The sequence below is a fragment of the Clarias gariepinus genome, chromosome 22, assembly GCF_024256425.1.
Source record: "Clarias gariepinus isolate MV-2021 ecotype Netherlands chromosome 22, CGAR_prim_01v2, whole genome shotgun sequence".
NCBI lineage: Eukaryota > Metazoa > Chordata > Actinopteri > Siluriformes > Clariidae > Clarias > Clarias gariepinus.
The window spans coordinates 6,847,896-6,871,443 of record NC_071121.1 but is presented as its reverse complement, the minus strand read 5'-3'; the positions used below and the strand labels follow the sequence as shown (position 1 = coordinate 6,871,443).

Below are 23,548 nucleotides of genomic sequence, written 5' to 3'. Positions count from 1 at the left end.
TCAGTCCTGTCCCATGCCAACAGTAAAGCATCCTGAGACCATCCGTGTGTGGGGTCGCTTCTCAGCCAAGGGAGTGGGTTCACTCACACTTTTGTCTAAGAACACAGCCATGATTAAAGAACGGTACAAAAACATCCTCCGAGAGTAACATCTCCCAATCATCCAAGAATCATTTGATGATGAACAATTTCTTTTCCATCATGATGGAGAAAATTGTCATAAGGCAAAAGTAATAACTAAGTGGCTCTATGAACAAACCATCAACATTTTGGGTGCATGGCCAGCAAACTCCCCAGACCTTAATCCCATTAAGAACTTTTGGTCAATCCTCAAGAGGCAGGTAAACAAACAAAAACCCACAAATTCTGAAAAAATACAAGCATTGATTATACAAAAATAGGAAGAGTTGATATTATGCAAAGATGCAAAAATATTTGCATTGTTGACCTTTCTTTTTCCGGACCTCTTCACTTTGCCCTGGCCACATCCTGACTGATGGCCAGGAGGAAAAAGGAAGGGAAACAATGCAAATATTAACTCTTTGCATAAACTAGCATAAATGTCAATAAAAGCCTTTAACACTTATAAAAATGTTTGTAATTATACTTTTAGTATATCATAGTAACATCTGATAAAAAGATCTAACAAACAATCATGCAGCAGACTTTATATTTGTGTCATTCTCGAAAACTTTGGCTATGACTGTAATGGTTAATGGCTTGCATGAAAGTAGACACACAGAAGTTTAAATGTGATGAGTTGGATATAGTGTTTGACTAGCACAAACACTTTAATCTGCTGTCTGCTTTATCTTTAGGCTATATCAAACACATCTTCAGTCAAACACAGAATAACAGTCATGACACTCTATATACAGTCAGTCAATTTTATTTGTATAACGCTTTTAACAATTTTCATTGTCGCAAAGCAGCTTAACACAATCTAAAGAATTATTTAAGTTTGATTGGAATGTGAATGTGTATGAATCAAAATGGTCAGATCGTCCCTGTGGTGCAAGCCGAGGGCGGCAGTGGCAAGGAAAAACGATGGTAATAGGAAGAAACCTTGAGAGGAACCCGACTCAACAGGGAACCCATCCTCATTTGGGTGAAACAGAGAGCAGTAAATGATCTGCATTCATACTGTGTGTTAGGTGGCAGGCAGTTCAGCATAACAGTTGATGTTAACTGATGTTAATATGGAGTCCAGGGAGTTATTGGAGGCTCAGGTAGACTTTACAGGTAGAGTCATGACACTCTATTTACAGTCTTGACACTCTATACACAGTCATGAGAATCTATATAGTCATGATGCTCTCTATAAAACAACCCAACAGTGTCAGAAACAAAAAGTATAGCAGTGATGTGGTGTAATGTGTAGTACTGTATGTCGTCCTATCTACTGTACATTGAATAAGTTCACAATCAGGCTCTTGCACAAGCTGCAATTTGAACTTTAAAAGAGTTCAGATATATTTTACATGTTGCATTATGTGCATATCTGCAAAGACTTCTTTTTTGACCATCATAATTAAACAATGTGCTTCACCCTTCCTCAGAAAGCATTAGTCACACTGTGTGCTCTGCTTAAGTGAATTTCCTGACGCTGAATCAATACCTGGTGAAAACATACTGGCTTTAGATCTGTTTTGAGGTAAAACAAAGGAAAACCTTTTCTCCTTTCTTTTCTTTGCAGGTATGTCCTCGAAGAGTTGATTGAGACAGAGAAACTGTATGTAGTTGACCTGGGCCTCATAGTGGAGGTGAGTGACTAGATGCCAAATTATACAGGGGGGAAAAAAAGGAAAAATAAAATAATTATGGTACACGCCGTCCCCATGTTCTTTCCTGAAATTTGTTGAAAATTCCTTCCTCAGAGCCACACATTCTTATATTTTTATTGTATTTAATGTAGTCTTGATGAATAGTTCACCAGGCTTCCTGAAGAACCTGACTAGTTTCAGAGGAATGTCTTTTGTTTAAGCCACACAGAGACCGATGACTGACTTATTCAAACATTTAAAAAAAAACATCAACGTAAGACATGAACTTGTCAGAAACAGATGATCAGGCTGGTGATTGGGATATCGGTGATGCTGAATGCTGAATGGTTGGAGGAGACGAGAGGGGAAATGAGGATGCTGCTGAGGCTGTTACATAAACAACCAATTTTTCATTAGGCATTTACAGTAAAACATTAGTTCCCATTTTTTAATTTAATTTACATAATTTGATAAAATTTGATATAAAGATAAGAGGGGTGGATCTAGACTTTTGCACAGTACTATATGGCACATGAATTAGCTTTTAAACAAAGCGGGCAGAGCTGAATGGATCTTAGTGTTATGGCAGGGACCATGGCTAACTGTAACACGAACCTGGGAATGAAAACTTAAATGAGAACTACTATATTGCAATATTTTAAATCATATCAACATTCACACTCTATGGACAATATGGAAACGCCAGGTAGCCTAACCTGCATGTCTTTTAATTGTGGGATGAAACCGGAGAACCCGGATGAAACCTACCAAGTACAGGAAGAACATCCACTCCATTCGCACAGACCCGACACAGGAATCAAACTCAGGACCTGGAGATGCAAGGCGACAGTGCTAACTGTCGCAAAAGTCTTGGGAACATGCAAATAACTGCTTAAAAGTTTTTATTTAAAAAATATTTTAAAAAGCAGTGAACATTAATTAATGACATTAAGTCAACAATCGTTTTGATGACCCTTAAGTACAATTTGTGCAGTTTTATAAAGAAATTTGCTACTTAGCTTTACTGAATATCCTGCAGAACCAGTTACAGTCCTTTTGAGGACTTCACCATACATATTTGCACATTAATTGTGTCTATTGAAACAAGCACTGTAAATAAATATTGACGCAGGTGTTCTGTATGCTTACTTGATAGAGAATAATTATTAGAATAAAGTGCCAAAGAGCACCATTTTAAGGGTTTGGCTTGTTATATATTAAACAGTGAGTTTGCATGGTGGGTTTCCTCTGACAGTCCAAAGACATGCAGATTAAGCCAACTGGCATTTCCAACTTGCCCGTAGTGTGTGGATGTTGACCTGAGGTCCTACCATGGTCGTACAAATTGGAATACTTCCACGGTCCCTAGTTGGACTAGAGAGGTTAAATTTAGCTATATATAGACTATGACACAGACTATTTCTCGTATTTTAGGTAACGGAGATATACCTGTATTTTACTTAGACTCCATCTGGGTGTAACTCTCATGTAAAATTTGAATAGTGCAAATTTGAATAGAGCAATAGAGCTCTTAACTGAAATCTGAATTTGACCTGTTAAGTGTATTTTTATTTTTTTTGCTCTTAAGATAGACATACCATTAATTATTTAACATTCACTAAGTATGTATATTTATGTACAGTACATACTGTATGGAAATTGCATGTTTTGTGTAACCAGTGTGGACCATGTCTTTGTAATCTCTTACAGGGCTACATGGCGACTATAAACACTAAAGGTGTACCCGAAGACATGAAGGGAAAAGATAAAATAGTGTTTGGCAACATACACCAGATCTACGACTGGCATAAAGAGTGAGTACCGTTGCCTGGTTGTGTGTTTTGTCATTGTTGTTTTATTTTTTTGTCCCTGTTCCTACAGGTACTTCACTATTAATAATTTTCCCAGAATTATCTGATCACTGTAATGGTTTCTAAGAGACCACTTATTGCTCATTCAGTAGAAAATCCAAGATGTGGCCTGTATGTAAATACATTACTGGTATTGTTGTATGGGTGTATCTTAATGGAATATTTGCCAAATCAACCCTAATAACCACAAATGTACTGTATCAGTCACTGTGTAGTAAATATAGGGTCCATTATCAAATCAATCATTAAACCGCAGAATATTACCACAAGGATATTACATTCAGTCCATCGAGAATGAGTTCTTATACTCTTATGACATTGTAATATTAACTTTTATTATGAGAATAATAATGGAGTACTTTTTTAGTAATCATTACAATCCATTTCAAGAACCAACATCTCTAACATTTAGTTTTCTTAAATCTGGGTAAAGCTTTAGATTTCCACTGAACCATTCGACAAGAGCAACAGTGTCAGGAAAATTTAATCAAACGGCATGATGAAGAAACCTTTACTCACTCATCTTCTATACCGCTTTATCCTGTATTCAGGGTTATGGTGACCTGGACCCTATCCCAAAAGGCTTATGGCACAAAGGCAGGGTACACACTGGACAGGGTGCCAATCCATCGCAGGGCACACACACATACACATACACTCACACACTTATTCACATACTACGGGCAATTTGGAAACACCAATTAGCCTAACCTGCATATCTTTGGACCGTGGGATAAACCGGAGTACCCGGAGGAAACCCACCAAGCACGGGAAGAGAACACGCAAACTCCATGCACACAGGGCCTGGAATCGAACCCAGTCCCTGGACGGTGCTAACCACTACACCGCCGTGCCGCAAGGCTAACTCACCTCAATAAAAATTAAAAACAAAAATATATTTTTTTGGGGAAAAAAAAAAAAAAAAAAAATTATATATATATATATATATATATATATATATATATATATATATATAGTATTTTTTTATTATTGAGGAGCAATATATATATATATATATATATATATATATATATATATATATATATTTTATATATATATATATATATATATATATATATATATATATTGGGCCTCAAAAAATATATATATATACTATGTGTGTATATGTATGTGTGTGTATATGTAGTAATAAATGTTAACTTTATCTGCATTTTATATTTTTTCATATTTGCAAGTTTTGGAAAAATTGTTACGCTCGACAAGCGAGATACCATATATGTATATGCTGTTCTATTTATTATTATTATTATTATTATTATTATAAAATTATCACCAAAGTATAAAAAAAGTCTGGAAAAAGTTTTTTTTTTATTGTTTATTTTGAAATTGTGACTTTCCAAGCATTTCAATGACTCCCATATAAAGTGTTAGGGCAAAATGTCCTAAAAGAATTGTGAGTAAGAGTTCTGGGAGGGGCACAAAATCCTTATCATTAAAATCCGGGTTACATCATCCACACGTTTCCAGAATACATGCTAAAGACTGAGGCTGAGGCTCTGAGTCTCGATGGAGTCATGGATTTAATATCTCTTCCTGTCTAATATCTCTTCCTGTTTGTTTAGTATGAGCTCCTGCAATCGCAATGTTTTGCAGATGAGCGGATCAGTGCACATCTGACTGATCCTCTCTGCCCTTCTCTCCTTTGAACAGTTATTTCCTGGGTGAGCTGGAGAAATGTTTGGAAGAGCCTGAAAGACTCGCGCAGCTCTTTATCAAACATGTAAGTCTGCCAAGCTGTCAGTAAGTCTGGTTAAATCTGCCACTCACCACCCGACTCTCTTTCTTTCTTTTCAGTCTCAGGGTTTTTTTTTTTTGGCCTTGTGGGTCTCTTTGTCCTCTTGTTCCATCTGTGGCTCTTGTGTGTCTTTCTGCTTGCTATTCCTTTTATAGTTTTTCTGCTACTTCTGGTTTGTCTCTATTTTTTGCTGATGGAGTTTGTCAAATTGAATTTTTATTTAGTCTGAATCTAGATTTCCTTTGAGTAGACAGCAAAAGAGTCTCAGATAATGGACAACATTTGAATTAGTAGTAGGCTTTTTTTTTTTTTTTGCACAGACCAGTCCGCTCAAATGTGATTTTAGAAAAAAAAAAAACTGTTTCAAAGTTATAACTGAAATTTCCACAATTTAATGAAAAAGTCCAAAAATAGGTGGTTTCTGTTAAACATGCATAAAAATCTAATAAGAATTTTGACCCAAACTGTGTATAAATTTCTTGACTGGTTAATTGTGCAAAATGAGATAAATGTACATTGTAAGGTATGGATTCATCCTCATTTCTTTTATTCCTTAATTTATTTGTTTATCTTCACTAACAGCCACTGCTCTGCCTCTTTTTTTTCTTTCTCTTGTTTTTTTCCCTCTTTCTTTTTTCTTTTCACTGGTGTGAAACGTTTTACAAATTTGCCATTCAGGGCAATGTAATGAGATGGGGCCCAGTGTAGATGGTAACATTTCTGTGATCAGCATTCAGAAGTACATCCGTGCTCATGGCCATTTGCTATTGCGCCCAGTCTCAAGCTCCACCTCGTCATCTCTCCAAGCACTATGGAAATCAAAACGAGGGGCTTGGAAAAGATAGATAGATAGATAGCTACTGAAAAAAGAATTTTGTAAAATGTAACAATTACGTCTTTTGAAATTTAAATTCACACACACACAAACACACACACACACACACACACACACACACACACGCACACACACACACACACACACCAGTTCACTGTGAGATTTACTTAGACGTGACTACGGTTTTTGGCCACATGATGGAAGTGTCGGGAAAGGGGGCAGATTTACTCGAGCGGATTAGTATGCTTTACATTGAATATTTGTCTTAAAAGGCATATAAGACTCACTTTGTCAGACTTAAGAACAAATCAGACTTATAAACGTGCTCCCGGACTGGAACTTGTTTGTAAATCTGTCACTAATGGAAAGCAGCACAATAATAATTTAATTTTGATTATCATAATTGTAGAAAGCCAAAAATGGAATTGAAATTTAAATAATTTAACTATAGCAGGTTTTATTACTCAGAAACCACAAAGCACTTTCGTCTTGAGGATTTTCCATTGTCATTGTCAAAAACTTTTTTTACTTCTTATTTAAACACTGAAGACTTAATAGAAAATTCTTATTAAGCAGATAAATATCTGCTTACAGATAAAAAACAAATCATACCATCATTACCAATTTTTAAATCCTTAAATTAATTTGACCAATTTTGAAAATGACTTTTTTCTTTAATTACATTTCCTAAAATTATGGAAGTTGTCTTAAATTAGTATTTTTTTTTTGCATGTGATACGTTTCTCATACCAATCTCTGAGTAAATTCTTCCAATAGAATTGATAACATATCAGCATTAATATAAACCTTGCAGCTGGCAGTAAAGTCAGAACTTTGTTGTTTTGGAGCATTTTCTAGCCAGTCAGAGCCGAGCATTTGTTTTATTGTCTGTCCGCATTTCGCCCTCACTTAACGCCTCCGTGAGTGGCCATCTTCTCTAAGCAGTGGTGCCATGCTTCCTTTTTGTGTTTGGGTAAATAAGCAAACAGAGATGAGAAAACACACACTGGCTGTGTTTATCCTCCTCAGTGCACTCTATTTCTGTCCCTCTCATACCCGCCGTTGCTGATACTCTGCGTGCACGCACGTGTGTTTGTGTGTGTGTGTGAGGGCGTGAGTGCACGATCTTACTGGCTCCCCTCCATGAACACTCTTGGGGTCAGGAAGCCGGAGGGAAAAAACAGGCGAACAAAAAGCAGCCAGGAATAAGAGGTGGAATAACAAACTCGTTCATTGATAGCATAGCTTTACGCTCCATGCTCGTGCGCCTATTTCTGGCAGAACGTGCACCACGAGGTACAATCGGCTCCCAGAGAACAGAAAGCGAAGTGTTCACTGGACCGGCTGCTGCTTCAGGGGTTGTTTGTTGGGGTCAGTCCAGATGTTTTCAGGCAGGAACATGAAAACGTCTATAATGATGTTTATGTTAATTTGCTGGTAATTACTGGTATACGCTGCGATAGAAGTTTTGGGTGGTTTAATTAAAGTCCTGACTTTAACATGACCGAGTTACGAAGCTCTCTTTTTCTTCACTGCCCTTGCTGGTTTTTTAATAAGACAGAGGTCTTTGGGGAATTACCTTGAAAGGGGCAGACGGAAATAAAGAAACTTGTAAGGAACGTTTTAAAGTAGCATCAAAAGAACCAACAAACAGACTAGCCTCGTCTAACTGTAATGAAAAACAGAGGCTCGTGTTCTCCTGTTGCCTCTTATTTATTTCGCTTTATCAGTTTTCGCTTTATCTCCAGGGCTTTTTTGTTTGTCTCATCAATTACAAACGTCCAGTTGTGTGAGCTTTTGCTTATGGAAACTGACAGTCCGATTCTAAACTGCTTTATCTGAAATAATAAACTGCTTCACTGGAACATTTATAAGTTTATCATGAAGTCAGTTTCTATTCTGACCTACATCGCACTGGTAGAGTAGTCTCCAGGCAACTGTGTGTGTGTCTGTGTGTGTGTATCCAGGTGTTGGCTCCCACTACCTGGCTGCATTCATGCACTTGACTCTGGTTACATTCTGGATAACGTGGCTGAATTATACATGACCTCATGCTTATGCAACTCCATTATCTCTCTGTCTCTGTCATTCCCTCTTGCCATGAGTTTCCCTCTCATATCTTACTCCTCTCTGCATTTTTTCCATCTTCTTCTTCTTCTTATTATTATTTTTTGCTGTCTTTTTGCCCTTTGTTTTGAACTGAATCCTGCACAGAGAATGCAGTGTGACTCCATACAGAGTGATTTTCTCCAGAAGCAACTTTTAAAAAACTGTTATCTACGACAACAAATGATGCACACTGCTCTTGTTCTGAATAAAATGAGATCTGATAAGAGAAATGACCATAAAACATATTTGAATGTGAACCTAAAGCATGGCTGCAGAGACCTAGAAAAGTAAGACAGGTACTTTCAACGTCTTTGCAACATTGTATTAGGTAATTTGTAATAAAACCTAGGCTAATAAAACAGGCAGAAGTAGTACTGAGAAGTACTCAAGGAGTAGAAACACAGCTTTTATAAATATGGATGAGCGTATGCTCATTGTATTCTCAGATTCCTGAACCTAATGTGATCTTCTGTAGCTTCTCTGAACCAAGATTTGACCTGTTGTGCAGTCTTGAGCTGTTTTCCTTTTTCCCCCCTGCTCACCACGGTCTTAAAGGGTGATTATTTGTGTTACTATATACTTCCTGTCAGTTTTAAACTGATCTGGCCATTCTCCTTTGACCTCTCTCATCAACAAGGCATTTCCACATGCAGAATTTAACATCACCGGATGTTTTTTCTCCCGCTGCATTCAGTGTAAACTGGAGACCCGGGCTTCCAAACGGCCCAGCACCCACTTAACCCTCAGCTCTAATCACACCCCGCACCGCGCCTCATTCCCTCTGATCCTCCAGCACTGCTCAACTGGTCCCACTATCTCTCGGGGATCAAGAAAGACATGCATCTAGGCTGTTTTCTGTTCCGACACCTAGGTGGTGGAATAAGCTTCCTCTAAATGTTCGTACAGCCAAGTCACTAAGCAACAACTAAAGACTATGGACCTTGCTCAAGGGACCAAGAGTGGCAACTTGGTGGTCATAGGATTTGAACCTGGGACCTTCCAGACCATAATCCAATGCCTTATTCATTGAGCTTCCTCATGACCCCCACCTGAATGTTTAGTGCTCCACAGCCCACTGCACACAGGACCCAGTGGTCAAAGAAACCAAAGACCCTGACCTGGCCTCCAAACTCCTCAGATCCCAATGCAACTAAGCACCCATGGGATGCACCAGGCAAGCAAGTTCGATCTACGTGGGCCCCAACCTGCAACCCACAGCACCCAAAAGATCTGCCACTAATGTCCAAGACACTACAGCACACTTTCAGAGCTCTTGTGGAGTCATGCCCTGAGGGACCAGACCTACCCACAGTGGCACAAGGGAACCCTACACAATCCTGGCCGTAATGTTTTGCATTGTAATGTTATAGCTGCTTCAGTTATCCTCTATCGTTTTTTTTTAAAGGGCCCTGGGGCCCTGGAAGGAGGGGTGCGTCAAGGAAGTCAGGATGTAGAAAGGGGTTCCTGACCTAAAAAGTTTGAGAAGCATTGCTCAGGCTGTTTGTGAAAATCCCAGGAATCTCATTAGTTTCTGAAAGAATCAGACCAGCCTATCTGGCGCCCACATCCATCATCACAAGACTTCTGCACTTTTATTTTCTGAGCACTTTCAAGCAATGTATTTTTTTCCAGATTCTTCTACTCATATAAAAAAATTTTTTATCCCATTCCTTTTCTATTTATTCAATCGCAAATTCCCTCCCACTCACAAGCACACAATAGCTACTGTACTAATCTGAGAGGTAGAAAGCAGTCACATGCTTCCTCAGAGACATGTGAAACAACTGCATCCCTTTGAACTGCTGCTTATGTTACATTACAGCCCAGCTGAACGCTTGAGGAAAAGCACTAAGTGCCCTCTTCATGAACTTGCACACACTCACTATTGGTTACTGTCAATCTGACTGACAGAGGAGTGAGAATATTCCATCTCTGCCCATTTAGGATTGAACAGCCATCTTTGCTCCCTTGGCTCCTGGCAAGTGTGGCATTGTCAGGATTCGGCTTGCCATCTCTCTATTGCTTTGACATTTATATTGTTTTAAAACTTTTCTTAAATAAATTCAGGCCAAACCTAACATTCTGTTCACAGAGTTCAAACTTTACAAACTTTGAGCTGGTTAGTTGGTTTAAAGGTCCCATATATTACTATTTCTTTGACAAGCTAAAACAGGTCTCAGAGCTCCTCCAAAGTTTGTCTGTCATTATTTAAGCTTAAATATCCTTCAGATAATAATTTTTTTCATACCTTATTTTCCTCAATTTCACAGAAGATGCCGTTTTAGTGTTCATGTAAATGAGTGAGCAACAAGCCTTCTTATATGAGGTCACATAAGGGGAAAAATCTATTAAGCTTACCTCTTAACCTACAGTAGGGTTATAAAAGTGAATTTAAATGTGTTTAATTATACATTTAATCAGGTTTGTAGGGTTGCCATAGTATCTAATAACTTTTTTTTAAAGGCGTGAGAAATACTGCTTATTTCCTCCTAATGTCTTTTCAACTTAGTTGCTTACAAAAATCTGTAGGGCAGCTGGGTCCTACAGAAATATATAGAATAGTCCTATAGAAAAGTCGGGAGCTCAGGCACCACCAAGCCTGGTTGCCACTATTGTAAACAAAAATAATTTCTTTGTGCTGTAAGGTACATGTGACAAATAATTGAATTTTATCTTATTTTAAACATTCCCTCCCTGAGCCTTTACTTCTGCAACGTTCTGTTTGTATTGCGTGTATAACAGACAGCCAAGGCGAGTGAGAGGGCCGGAAGGGAAAAGTCTTCCATATCCAGAATCTCATATCAGTATCAATATTTTTGTAATTAGGATTGAAACTTCGTTATCAATCTGTCCATCCCTTAAACCCACACTGCTGCTTTTCAACATTAACATTTGGGCATTTGGCAGATGCTCTTATCCAGAGCGACTTACATTTTTTTTTATGTCATTACACATCTGAGTAGTTAAGGGCCTTGCTCAAGTGCCCAACAGTGGCAACCTGGTGGTTGTGGGGTTTGAACCTGGGATCTTCCGAACCGTAGTCCAATGCCTTAACCACTGAGCTACCCCTGTCCTGTTTTCAAAAGGCACTGCTCTTCATTCCTTAATTTCTTTCCTCTTTTTTAGCTTTTTTATTTCAACAAATTGTATGTCATGTTTCTTACGTCTCTTCTGCTTGTCTTTCTCATTCATGTTTAGATACATTCTCTCTCTCTCTCTCTCTCTCGCTCTCTCTCTCTCTTTCTCTGTCCTAATGCATTTTTGTCTCACTGCATCACACATTTATATCACCAACAGGTGCGTTTGTACTGAGATAGACACTTTAATCCTCATCGCGCTACTTGTCTTTTAGTGCTTTAATGGCCTGCTGAGCCTGCTTTACCGAACTTAACTCTGATCCATTTTGCTGATTCATCATGCAATTATTTCCTGAAATCTCAGAGTATACTGCACTTACAGTACATAAGAACAAGAAAGCTTTGCGCTACCAGGGACCTGTACCTCATTTCACTATTTCACTTGTAATTTCCTGTTGCTATGTTTACAGGAAAGGCGTCTTCACATGTATGTGGTGTACTGCCAGAACAAACCAAAGTCGGAGTACATAGTGTCAGAATACATCGACACATATTTCGAAGTAAGTATGACCTTGCCACACCTTTATTGCGGTATTGTATATGGTTCATGAGCAGCTCATAATGATCAGTCATCATCTGTATCCTTTAAGATATTAATCACTCATACTCTGCAGATGGACCTGTAGCTATTCACTTCTAGGAATAAGAGAAATAAATAAATTTGGAATCAACAGCACGGTTTTGTTTTGCATTATTGTTTTTCAGCAGTGTGACGGTACAGCATGCTATAATACTGCTGTCATTGTAATGCCTTTTGAATGCAGTACAGTCATCAGCCACATACTGTATGGCCCTCTGTGTTAAGGCTGAGTGATCTGATAATAAAAATGTAAAAATGTCTTAATTTTGAAACAAATAATGTCATCATGATTGTAACCAAGCTTGAAATGCTTTTCCTCCAACTGCATGCTGTTAAGAACATACTTCCAGGCTAAGTTTACTAGAATGGCTTATAGTTACTGCGAAAGTAAAATGGTACATTTTACAATGGTGTAGCTGATGTCTGCGATTAAGACCGGGTACACCAATTTCTGATTTCTGCAGTTTATTCTAAAAAAAAAAAACAGCGAGGGGCACAATCAGTACATGCACACGGCAACATGCTTACATCTCAGGTGTCCTGTAGCAAGCCTTCCTAGAGTTCCTCCCTCACTCTGTTAACATAGCTGTCATGGTCTGTAATATTGTTGTCTCTCTCCACATTGTGAAACATAACATTCACTGGCAGTCTGGGAATCCGCCCATACAGCAGATAAAAGAAGGCGTATCCAGTTGACTCGTGAGCTGTACAGTTGTAGGCAAAAGTCAGCGTCTGCAAAATCTTTGGCCATTTATTTTTATGCCTAGGTGGAAAGGCTGTAATCATGTTCCCCAGAATTCTGTTGAAACCTCAGTATGGCCGTTGCCTTTGGGATGGTATGGCATTGTCCTCGACTTTTTCACACCTGCAATTTGTAATAGCTCCTGGATCAACTGGCTCTCGAAACTTGCTTCTTTTGGGGGAAGCTATAGACGAAAAAATAGCTATCCCAGAGCTGGCGTGCAACTTGTTTTGCTTTCTAGCCTGAACAGTGGAAGGCATGGGCCATCTTGGTAAAGTGGTCAGTCACCACCAACACATCCACACTCCGATAGTCTGGCTCTGTCCTTGATGGTCGTCTTCCTCGGATGACAAATGAGATGACTTGGGACAATGTAGCATCTCTCCCTTGCTTATCCTGGAGCTCTTGGAGTGAGAAGACAGATAGGGCACTTTGACTGCTGAAACTTCACCACTTGTCATGGAGCACTGTCCCAGGCTCTCAAATGGAAATTAGCACTTGACACCCTGGTGGTTGGCAGCGACTCCTGGACCATGCCCTCTTTAATCAGTTCAAACTCCTCTAACAACACTTAATATGGCTCCTTAATAAGCCTCTGACTAACACGGTTTTGGATAAAAGGCTGTCTGCTTAGGGCATCTGTCACAATGTTCTTACTACCAGGTAAAATGTAAAATGTAGTTTAATAGGTTGTTGTCGGTCCAGACGGTGAAACCTTGTCCTTCAACCAGTGACTAAACTTATCACAGACAGACCATTTCAATGCTAGGAACTCTAGATGGTGTGCAGAGTAGTTTCTCTGAGCACGGGTGAGGGTCTTGCTGGCAAAGACGATGGGGCGTGCCTTACTCTCTCCCTCTCTGACCTGAGATAATACAGCCCCTAACCTGTCCTGCGAGGCATCTCTGGACAGAATGAATGGTCGACTGAAGTCGGGATATACACGGATGACAGAGCCCAACAGATCAGATTTTAGCTGTTCAAATAAGTCATGTTGCTCTTGTCCCCAGTCACTTGGATGTAACTTCCTAAATGAAACAGCACCACATGCATTCCCTTTCTTCCCTTTAGGTGTAGCAGTCAGTGAGAACAAGGGCTTAGCTATGCTGAAACAATCTTAAATGAACTGCTGGTAGTACATGACCATCCCCAAAAACGACTTGATCTTCTTCTGTGAGGGTGTTATGTTATCCTAATTGCCATCCTTTTCCGTCATAGCAGTGATAGCTTTAACCATGTCAGGATCAGTTGAGACACCATTTTTATCCACAACATGCTCCAAGACCCTCACAGTTCTTCTGAGTAGGTGAAATTTTTCGGGGCCAGTTTCAAGCCATGAGCCCGTTAAAGACCACCACTAACCTCATGAGGGCCTAAGAGTCATTGGGCATATACACAAGCACATCGTCTAAATAGCAAAGCAGCGTCAGGAAATTTTGATCACCAAATATACCCATCATGAGGCGCATAAAGCTTGCGGGGCTGTTACACAACAGTGAAAGCTGTGAGTTTTTTTGTCTTCTTTTGCCATGATGATGTTATAAAACCCAGAGGTGAGGTCCATGGCACTAAAGATGGCACTCCTTTCCAGAGCTCAGACTGTTGAACAGTCAGACTGGTGTGGTAGGGGGTGGGCATCCTTGACCGTGTGTGCGTTTAACCAGCGGTAATCCACACATATCCTGAGGTTACCACTCTTTTTCCAGACAAGCACTAATGGAGAAGACCACTTACTATCGGATTTATGGATGATCTCATGCTCTTTCATCTCTGTCTGAGCTTGTGATACTTCGTGGGACATGTCTTCGTGGGACATGTCGTATGGAAGTCTGAACGGTCAATCATCAGACAGATGGATACAGTGGACAAATTCTTTAGCCATCCCACAGTCAAGCTTACTTTTTGAGAAGACATCCTCATACCCATGCATCAGCTGTAACAACTGAGATTTCCAGTAGTGAAACACCTTACAAGAGTCAATATCCAAGTCTTTCAGCCCCAACTTGTGTAGGCTGTCATGCAAACTGGGACATGGAGAGTCATCTGGCCTGTTGCCTATTTCATTGCACACTGTCTGACTTTGCAACTTAAGTCCTCGCTGGTTTCTGACCAGGGGCCACATTCAAATCTTCAATGGCAACGCAAAATCCTAACTGGGACCCACTTGTCACCACTCATGGGGCACACATACCTGCAGAAAATTATGTTTTTCATGTGAGTACTGTCCTTAGAAAGGGATGAGGCTTAGCCCAAACCAGGTGCTCTTGCCTTGGGGAAAGCGTCACGTTGAGTTAACGTGAAATGACATCTGGAATTATTTCACTTCTCCACCTGATTATACCAGACAGCATATTGAGAACCTGCATTACTTCAGGGGCTTTGGTGGACTCAGATTTGCTCACTGACTCAGGTTTTGACAGCTTGAACTGTTTTAAAAGGTGCTTAATAACATTAATGACATTGTCCAAGGACCACTAAAACAGGTACACTGAATGCACATCCATATACCTCCATCCTCAAGTTGCAAATACAGTACATTTGGGTCTAACCTGGACTCCACCACAACCAATAAGCACAATGTCAATCTGGGTATTGTTAGGGTTCAGTGTTAACCTAGCATTCTTTAGTACCTGCTCAGCTTCTTCACCAATGGTGCAAGCCATAGAGCCGTGTGTCTAGCAGCGCTAGTAGTGAGATTTTATCATCCACCTGTACGCTGGTATAAAACAGATTGTCAGCCTTATCGAGCCTAATCATATAGTAAAACAATATGGCAGTCCCAAGTGGAGCAGATTCCAGATTCTTATATATATATCTTTCCACTGGTGCCCTATTTCTAGGCAGGTCAGACATCTTCTTTCCCTCATACAGTGAGCTCATGTTGAGTGAGAAGTATTATTACAGACTTGGCATGGGGAGAGACGTGCTGAGGCTGAAAACTGTGGTCTGGCTGCAGCATGAGCAGGCTGGTTGGGACGCTCCAACACTCTCTCTTACATACTGAGCACTTGCTCTAAAGCATTTGATTCTGAAAAGACTGCTTTATTTGATTTGGTGAGATTAGCTGGGACACTTCTGGCTGTGTTCACTTGAGCACATGCAGCTCCAGATTCTGGTGAGCTGCTACTTGTTAGAGCAGTGGCCATGCCTGCACCTGTCAGTGTTTGACACGTGCATTGGCCATGCCTGCACCTGTTTTTTTTTTTTTTTTTTGCTTGGCTCTCTCTTTGGTGCTCATCAATAGCCTCTTGCACCTCTGCAAGTGACCACTTGCATATAGGTTTACACTTGAACACACACGAGAGACTAGAATCAGGACAGTTTCAGATAAACATCATGGCTATTTCAGTGTCCATATTCTTCATTTTGCCACCCTGGAGTTTCAATTGTTTGTTGGCTACTTCAGCAGCTGTGTTCAACCTGACCCAGTAAACTACTGGTGTTTCTTTTGCTGTTGGTTAGGTAGCATAGACATGAACCAGGACTCTCACTAAAATAGCGTCTTAATAGGATATAGATTGTTTTAGGACTAGCAGTCACATCTGGAGAAGAGCTGCTTTTTTATTTCCACTTTGACTATGCTTTTTGCTCTACCAAGGAGATGGTTCAGAATCTTGTCTTTTTGTTCATTCTTTGGGAGTCCTTTTTTATGCAAATACACCTCAATCAGTTCGATCCGTTCTTGAATAGTTTATTTGTCTGCACCATCACCTCTATACTTTGGGGGCTCACTGATGTATGGTCTCACTACCAAGCTCACCATGGTCAACATGGCGTGATTGGGGACTGACTAGCCAGCAAATAATCGGCTATATATTTACTTATCTGACTCCCTAACTCCCCAATTAACACGTAACTGTTGCACACTCCTATCATTTGTAACAGTAGTGGAGAATTGAGGCTCAAGATCAGGTATGTCATTTACGCTTCCTGATTCAAATGATTCATCACAGGTCAACACTGTAGTCCTACCAACTGCTCCATCCACATTGAATAAGCCCCTCGCTCTCCCTGCGAGTGGTGTAGAAATACTAAAAGTATGTTGACCCCTGCCTGCCATGTTTATTTAAAAAACTGGTTCCTAAATAAACGGACTTTAGCAAAAGCCTTAGATACATCGGCAGCAACATGGCATATAGTTTCCATGCAGTTTTAGGCAAAATTCGCGACTTAACAACTTATCCAAGGGATAGAGAGAATTAGTATACATCTTACCTGCAACAGCGCCTACCAGCTTTTGCAGGGAATTCGCTATTACACCACATGTGAGTCTACTGTCTGTTACTACTGTATAATGAATGCTCCCCTGCAACAACAAGTAACTAGGAACTATTGTACAGGGATAGGTATAGGTAACATTTACCTTAAATTAAAATGAGTATACAAAACAAAAACATTTCCATAACAAAACAAGCTGTTTTGAGAAAACACAAAATAAAGATAATAAAAATTAACTCAGCTACACTATCTGATTTGACAGACATGTTTACATTAAGCATTTAGCAGACAGTCATATCTATTATCTATTATTAATATATCTATTATATCAATTGAATAAAAAAAAAATCTTGTTACTGTCCTTGAGCAGTTTAGGGTTAAGGGTCTTGGTCAAAGGTGGTGGTACTTTGGTCTGAACCTGGGACTTTCTAATCTTGAGAAGCCCCAAATTCTTGCAACAATCAGTTTATGACGCACTTGGGAAAATTGATGCTTGATAATAATCTATACAAACTCCAATCTAAACTGGACATTTTGCCTAATCTTGCACCAACCTTGACCAGGCATTTACTAAGGATGGGTGATTTTGTTGGAAATGCATCACTGCTTTTGCATCAATGTTAATAAACTCAGTCAGATTCTTTGTAAAAATTTCTGACAAGCTTCCTAAATGTTTAAAGCAAAAGAAAAACAAATGAATGTACCTCTTGTTTGTATCTGTTAAGAATGTATTATCTGTTCACTGTATTCAAAGTGGCATCATGGTGGATTAGTGGTTAGTACCGTTTCCTTGCAGACCCAGGTTTGGGAGGTTTGAATTCCGGCCCTTGGTTTGTGTGAGTGTGTATAGTGTGCATGCTCTTTCTGTGCCTGGTGGGTTACCTCCAGGTATTCGAGTTTCCTAACAGTCCAAAGCAGTGCACCGTAGGCTGGTTAGTGTTTCCAAATTGCCTGTAGTGTGTGTGTGCTTGTTCCCCGGAATGGTTTGCCATTTCTTTTAGGGTGTACACTTGTGCCCTGAGTTCCCTGGGATAGGCTCCAGATGCTCCTTGTCCTAAAAAGAAGAAAAGAGGATGGATGGATGCATGGATAGATGGATGGATGTAATCAATATGAAATTTCTGATGTCAAATCTGTTGGCAGGTATTACAAATTTGTCTCTTTAATTGTATTTGTTTGTAGGAGCTCAAACAGCAGCTTGGTCACAGATTACAGTTGAACGATCTCCTTATCAAACCTGTGCAGAGAATCATGAAATATCAGCTGCTGCTGAAGGTGAGAGGGAATGCTACCAATACTAACACCTTATTAACGCAACTTCCCCCAAACAAACACACTGATGCCAAGACACGAGACACCCATACCTTTTTGAAACTAATTGTTTTAATTAGCTTAGTTTAACACAGAAAAGATAATGATAAATAGGAAGTAAATGATTAGCTGTGCTCAGAAGTACGCAAACACAGTACGCAAGTAAAAGTAGTAGTACTTGCCTCAAAAGGTACTTCACAACAAGTAGAAGTACTGCTTCAATGTTTTCCTCAAGTTGAACTAATAAGTACCTGATCTAAAAGTACTCCACAAAGAAACAGATTTTATGGATAGCTATCCGACCGAGTTAATATTTTAAAGGATTTTTTACACAACTGAAGTAGATCCTGTTAACATGAATGTGCAAATTTAGTCAGGATAACGACACGATTTGTCATTAAATGAATTGTGGAAAGCATTTTTAGTGTATTACTTTATTACTTCGGTAGCTTAACTAGCTAGTTACTAGCATTGCTACCATGTACAGTATCAATCAAAAGTTTGGACACAAGTTTGGATTTATTTTCTACAATCTAGAACAATACTGGATTTTTTTTTTTACCATCAGAACAAAAACAGACAACAGTCAGTTGCAAGAACAGTATTGTGTCAAGTGCATTTGCTAAACCCATCAAACACCATGAAGAAACTGGCTCTCATGAAGACCTTGCCAGAAAATCAAGACCAAAACTTCAATTAGAGTTACCAGCCTCAGAAATCACCAATCAACAAACAGTATCTCAGATTAGAGCCATTATAAAGACTTAATGCCTACAGAGCATAAGTAACAGACACATCTCAATATCAACATTTCAAAGGTGATTATTTTGGACGCCTTCAGCATTGCTTTACAGTGTAGAAAGAAATAAAATCAGGACCATTATAAGGTTTGTACAAACTTTTACCTGGTATTGTATAATGCAAGTATTGCATGCAATTAAACATGGAAATACTGCAAGAATACAGAATACAATAAGGGTAGCTATTCAAGCTCAGAGCATTTTAGCCATATATTTTTTTTAAATATATACATAGTAGTATAGGGTGATAAAATATAGACAGAATAGGCAATATGATGAATTTTATTTTATTTTAACCAACTACCCAAATATGACTAAATAAGCTAAAACATTTGTCACATAAGCAAAGAGATAGCACAGATACACTTGATCACTTGTTTATTGCTGCTTTTGGTTGTTTTTATAACCAAAAAATAAAAATACACTCATTTTTGAGGGTTCTACATTTTTGCAATGTGATTCCCATATTCTGGTACTGGTAAAACATACCCTTCATGAAAGTAATGATAACATTTGTTTGACCTGACTTATCCGTCCCATTAACATACACCAGCAAGGCTATGATATAAGCACTTGAAAGCACTTCCATGCTGAAACTTTATTGACATGAAACACAAACCAAACACATAAGATGTTACTATTGTTTTGCTCATATTGTTAACTAGTTAGCTAGGTCACTTCTAGGTTCACATGTTCAAAAGGCTTAAAAAAAGAACCAGAAGAATCCATGCAGATTCTTTTACTTCTCTTACATAAACTCTGCTACATCAATGCCACTTGTGTGGGTGAAAGTTCATCAAATTATTAATAGCCTACTAAGTGGTGGGTCTGTCATCGATCCCTATTGTTCTCCATCTTCACTATCGTTAAATGAAGCATGGTGGTGGTGGTCTTGTTTACATTTTAGAAATGGATCAAATGTTCAGAGCCAAATACAGAGCAATCTTAGAAGAAAACCTGTTCTTCTTATTTTTCTAATTTAGACTTTCTATTTTAGCTCTACTTTTTGGCAAGATTTTGGCAAGTCCATGTATCTGACCTCTTCCAGAGGGATATTTCCAAATAAAACAATGTCATTCAGGCATAAAAAACATCTAACTTAAGGCATAAACCAATGAAAAACAGGTGCAGATGATGATAGATGATCAGGCAGGTGATTAGTATACTAGAGATGCTAAATGCTGAGTGGTTGGAACAGACGAAAGGTGAAATGAGGTTGTTACATGAACAATCAATTTAAAAATGTTATGTTTCGGCACTTTGCAGCTTGTCACAGCAAAACATTAACAACAAGAACAACATTCTTGTTTCTTTAATTGAATCTACATCATTTAATCATTTTAATATTAAGAAATGAGAGGTGGCTCAAGTCTTTTCCTTGAACTTTAATGAGGAATGATTGTAGGTGAAGGGTCAAAACCCTATATAGTTATTTTTAAAAGATGTGTAAAAAAAATGATAATTAGATATGGATAACTGGTGAAAATAATGATGCACGATGCCATGATTTCTGATTCAGATACAAAATGAACATTGTGTCTTTCTGAGCAGGATTTCCTGAAGTATTACACCAAGGCTGGCATGGACACAGAGGATCTGGAGGTATGAAACTGTTTCTGTAATGTTCCAGTAGTTATATTTAAATTTGGAAAAGGTATTGTGGTGTAATATTAATTTAAGGGCCAGGTGTGGCTCTATTACAGAATGCTCTGAACTACAGTCTACTTTTGTGTTAATGCTTATGAATAAATTTTACAGAAATAAAACAGTTCTTACTCAGTGTGCTTACTCACATCACTTTTCACACACACATTACAAGTCATTATTACCCTTTGTCTGTCTCTGTCTCTCGTTCACTCACTGTCTCCGCAACAGAAAGCAGTGGAGGTGATGTGCTTTGTTCCTAAGCGCTGCAATGACATGATGAACGTGGGACGGCTACAGGGCTTTGAGGTACGGCGCCAGATGTGGGCTGCAGTTAAGAACTGTCTCAACAAAGAAAGAAATAGTGGAGAGGTCTGAACAGTCCTGGCTCCTAAATACACGTTCTCTTTACAGGGGAAAATCACGGCCCAAGGGAAGCTGCTTCAACAAGACACTTTTATGGTCACAGAACAGGACAGCAGCTTCCTGTCCAGGCCTAAGGAGAGGCGGGTCTTCCTGTTCGAGCAACTTGTCATTTTTAGTGAGCCTATTGATCGGAAGAAAGGATTCTCAATTCCAGGATATATATTTAAGAACAGCATCAAGGTGGGCCTTCTTATTCTGAAGCGATCTTATTGGAGTCAGAATTACATTATTGTAATTGTATGTCTTGACCAGCTGTATTTTTTAGATCTAAAGTCTCTTAGATTGGTTCTGTAACATTACCCACCCTAAAAGTAGCTGTAAACTAATCTGCAGTATTATTAGTACCTCATGACCGTTGTTAAAAATGGTTCAGCTCAGCGACTTTCCTTTCTGTATCGCTGCTGCTCTGAGAAAATTACCGCTTCCATAAGGATTGTATTATGATTGCAATCAATTTTAATTTTTCTAATTAGCATAATCTGAACGAAAGCGGATATGGCGAGAGATTGTTATGAAATCTTCTTTTGCAATATAAGTTGTGAAACCACACGCATTCTATTTTCCATGGATTTTTAAAGCCTAAATAGTGTAATTTTACAAAAAGGAAGTACCCTTGAGTAAAGGATAACGATTTGGGTTGTCGCAGTTATTACATAATTTTATACTCATAATTGATGGTCTTCTAATTATTCCACAATCATACGTTTCTAACCCTCATAATCGTACACTTGTAATATCATGTCCATAAGGCATGTTCATGTCCATCCTAGCATCATAGTTTCTTTAACAGAACATAATAAGAGATTGCAATTATCTTCCCAGTCGCATTTTATGTATTTTGGTCTGGTGTCTGGTTTCAGATGAGCTGTCTGGGCATGGAGGCGTGTGTAGAAGGTGACCCGACCCGCTTTGCACTGACGTCCCGTGGTGCTGACGGCAACACCGTGCGCTTCGGCCTGCAGTCTTCTTCAGTAGATATCAGCAGGTCCTGGGTGAGCGACGTGAACCAGATCCTGGAGACACAACGCAATTTCCTCAACGGTGAGCCGTCATCACCTTCACCAGCGTTAGCATCGTTAGCACCTTGAGAACTGGATTAAAGAATAGATTTTTGGAATTTGTCGTGTAAAAGATGAAAGCTGCCATTAAAATGTGTCTGAGTTCTGACTCTAAACTCTTTTAAACCCCTTTTTTTTTTAATCTCAGAATATTGAATTCCTGTCTCAAATTATTGACTATTTCTCAGAATTCTTATGTCTCAAAATTCTGAATTTAAGAAGGTTATATTTCAGATTAAACCCAGAATTCTGCCTTTTTTTTTTTTACAATTGACTTTTTCTTCAAAATTCTGACTTGAGTTTTTTGTCTCAGAAGTTTTACTTTTTTCTCTGTATTAAAGTAAGAATTCATACTTTAGACTCAGAATTCTTTTTTTTGGCTGAGAATTCTAACTTTAATTCTAAAGTTAATAATCGAATTCTGCATTTATATCTCAGTCAGAAAAACTGAGTTCTTAAAGTTTTTTTTGCAGACTTTACTTTAAACTCAAAATTCTATGAGGTTTTGTATCATAATTTTTTTTTTACCTTCTTCTCAGAAATCTGACTTTAATCTAAAAATATTGACCTTGTTTTTGTTTTTGTTCCAGAATGTTGACTTTTTTGCCAGAATTCTGACTTTAAACTATTTTTTTTCTTTCTGTTTTTTTCTGACTTTAGTTTCAGAAGGTTTTATTTGTGATTAAGGTCAGAATTATTACTTTGAACTCAGAATTCAGCTTTTTTTCTGAACTCAAAATTCTGACTTTAATCTCAGATAAAATCTTTTAATACTAATCCTTTTCTGTAGATTATAAATACAACACACAGACACAAACTCACACACATCAAAAGGGCTGTTTTGACTTACAGAAACATTCTGAATAACTAGTGTTTAATAACTATTAAGATTTAAAGGAATATTGTTAGTGCTTACAGTATATACACATGCAATAGTGGCCAGAAGTATACAGACATCATATAAGTCTATAATACTTATGCATATAATGACAATAATTAGTTTGAGCCTATCGGGCTAAAGAGTTGTGTTAATTAGAGTTAGTTAATGAATGGAACAAACACGTATGATTTACTTTTTAAAACTGGGGTGTACAAGAATACCTTAACCTCTGGAATTCTCAAGTAAATAGTGAACATCTGTGGCAAGTTTCTGTACATGATCTTCAGGGTTCAGGGATCAGTCAGGATTGAGTGAGTCTCAGAGTACTGCAGGCATCTTTTTGACGCTAAATATTTTTTGCTGCACAGCAAATTAATTTGATAAATTGACAAATTTACTTATTATATGGATTGTCATTG

The 23,548-nt window shown here is 38.6% G+C and overlaps 1 protein-coding gene across 3 annotated transcripts in view; it reads left to right on the top strand.

The window, feature by feature from the left end:
• The window catches only part of arhgef25a (Rho guanine nucleotide exchange factor (GEF) 25a), a 94,508-nt gene that overhangs the window by 63,375 nt on the left and 7,585 nt on the right, over window positions 1–23,548 (top strand). For all 3 annotated transcript variants that reach the window (XM_053482611.1, XM_053482610.1, XM_053482612.1), the window contains 9 exons: window positions 1,696–1,762; window positions 3,473–3,576; window positions 5,305–5,374; window positions 11,881–11,970; window positions 18,193–18,285; window positions 20,673–20,723; window positions 20,997–21,074; window positions 21,180–21,371; window positions 22,052–22,232. In XM_053482611.1, the coding sequence (XP_053338586.1) occupies window positions 1,696–1,762; window positions 3,473–3,576; window positions 5,305–5,374; window positions 11,881–11,970; window positions 18,193–18,285; window positions 20,673–20,723; window positions 20,997–21,074; window positions 21,180–21,371; window positions 22,052–22,232 (926 nt within the window). The remainder of the gene's footprint in view (window positions 1–1,695; window positions 1,763–3,472; window positions 3,577–5,304; window positions 5,375–11,880; window positions 11,971–18,192; window positions 18,286–20,672; window positions 20,724–20,996; window positions 21,075–21,179; window positions 21,372–22,051; window positions 22,233–23,548) is intronic.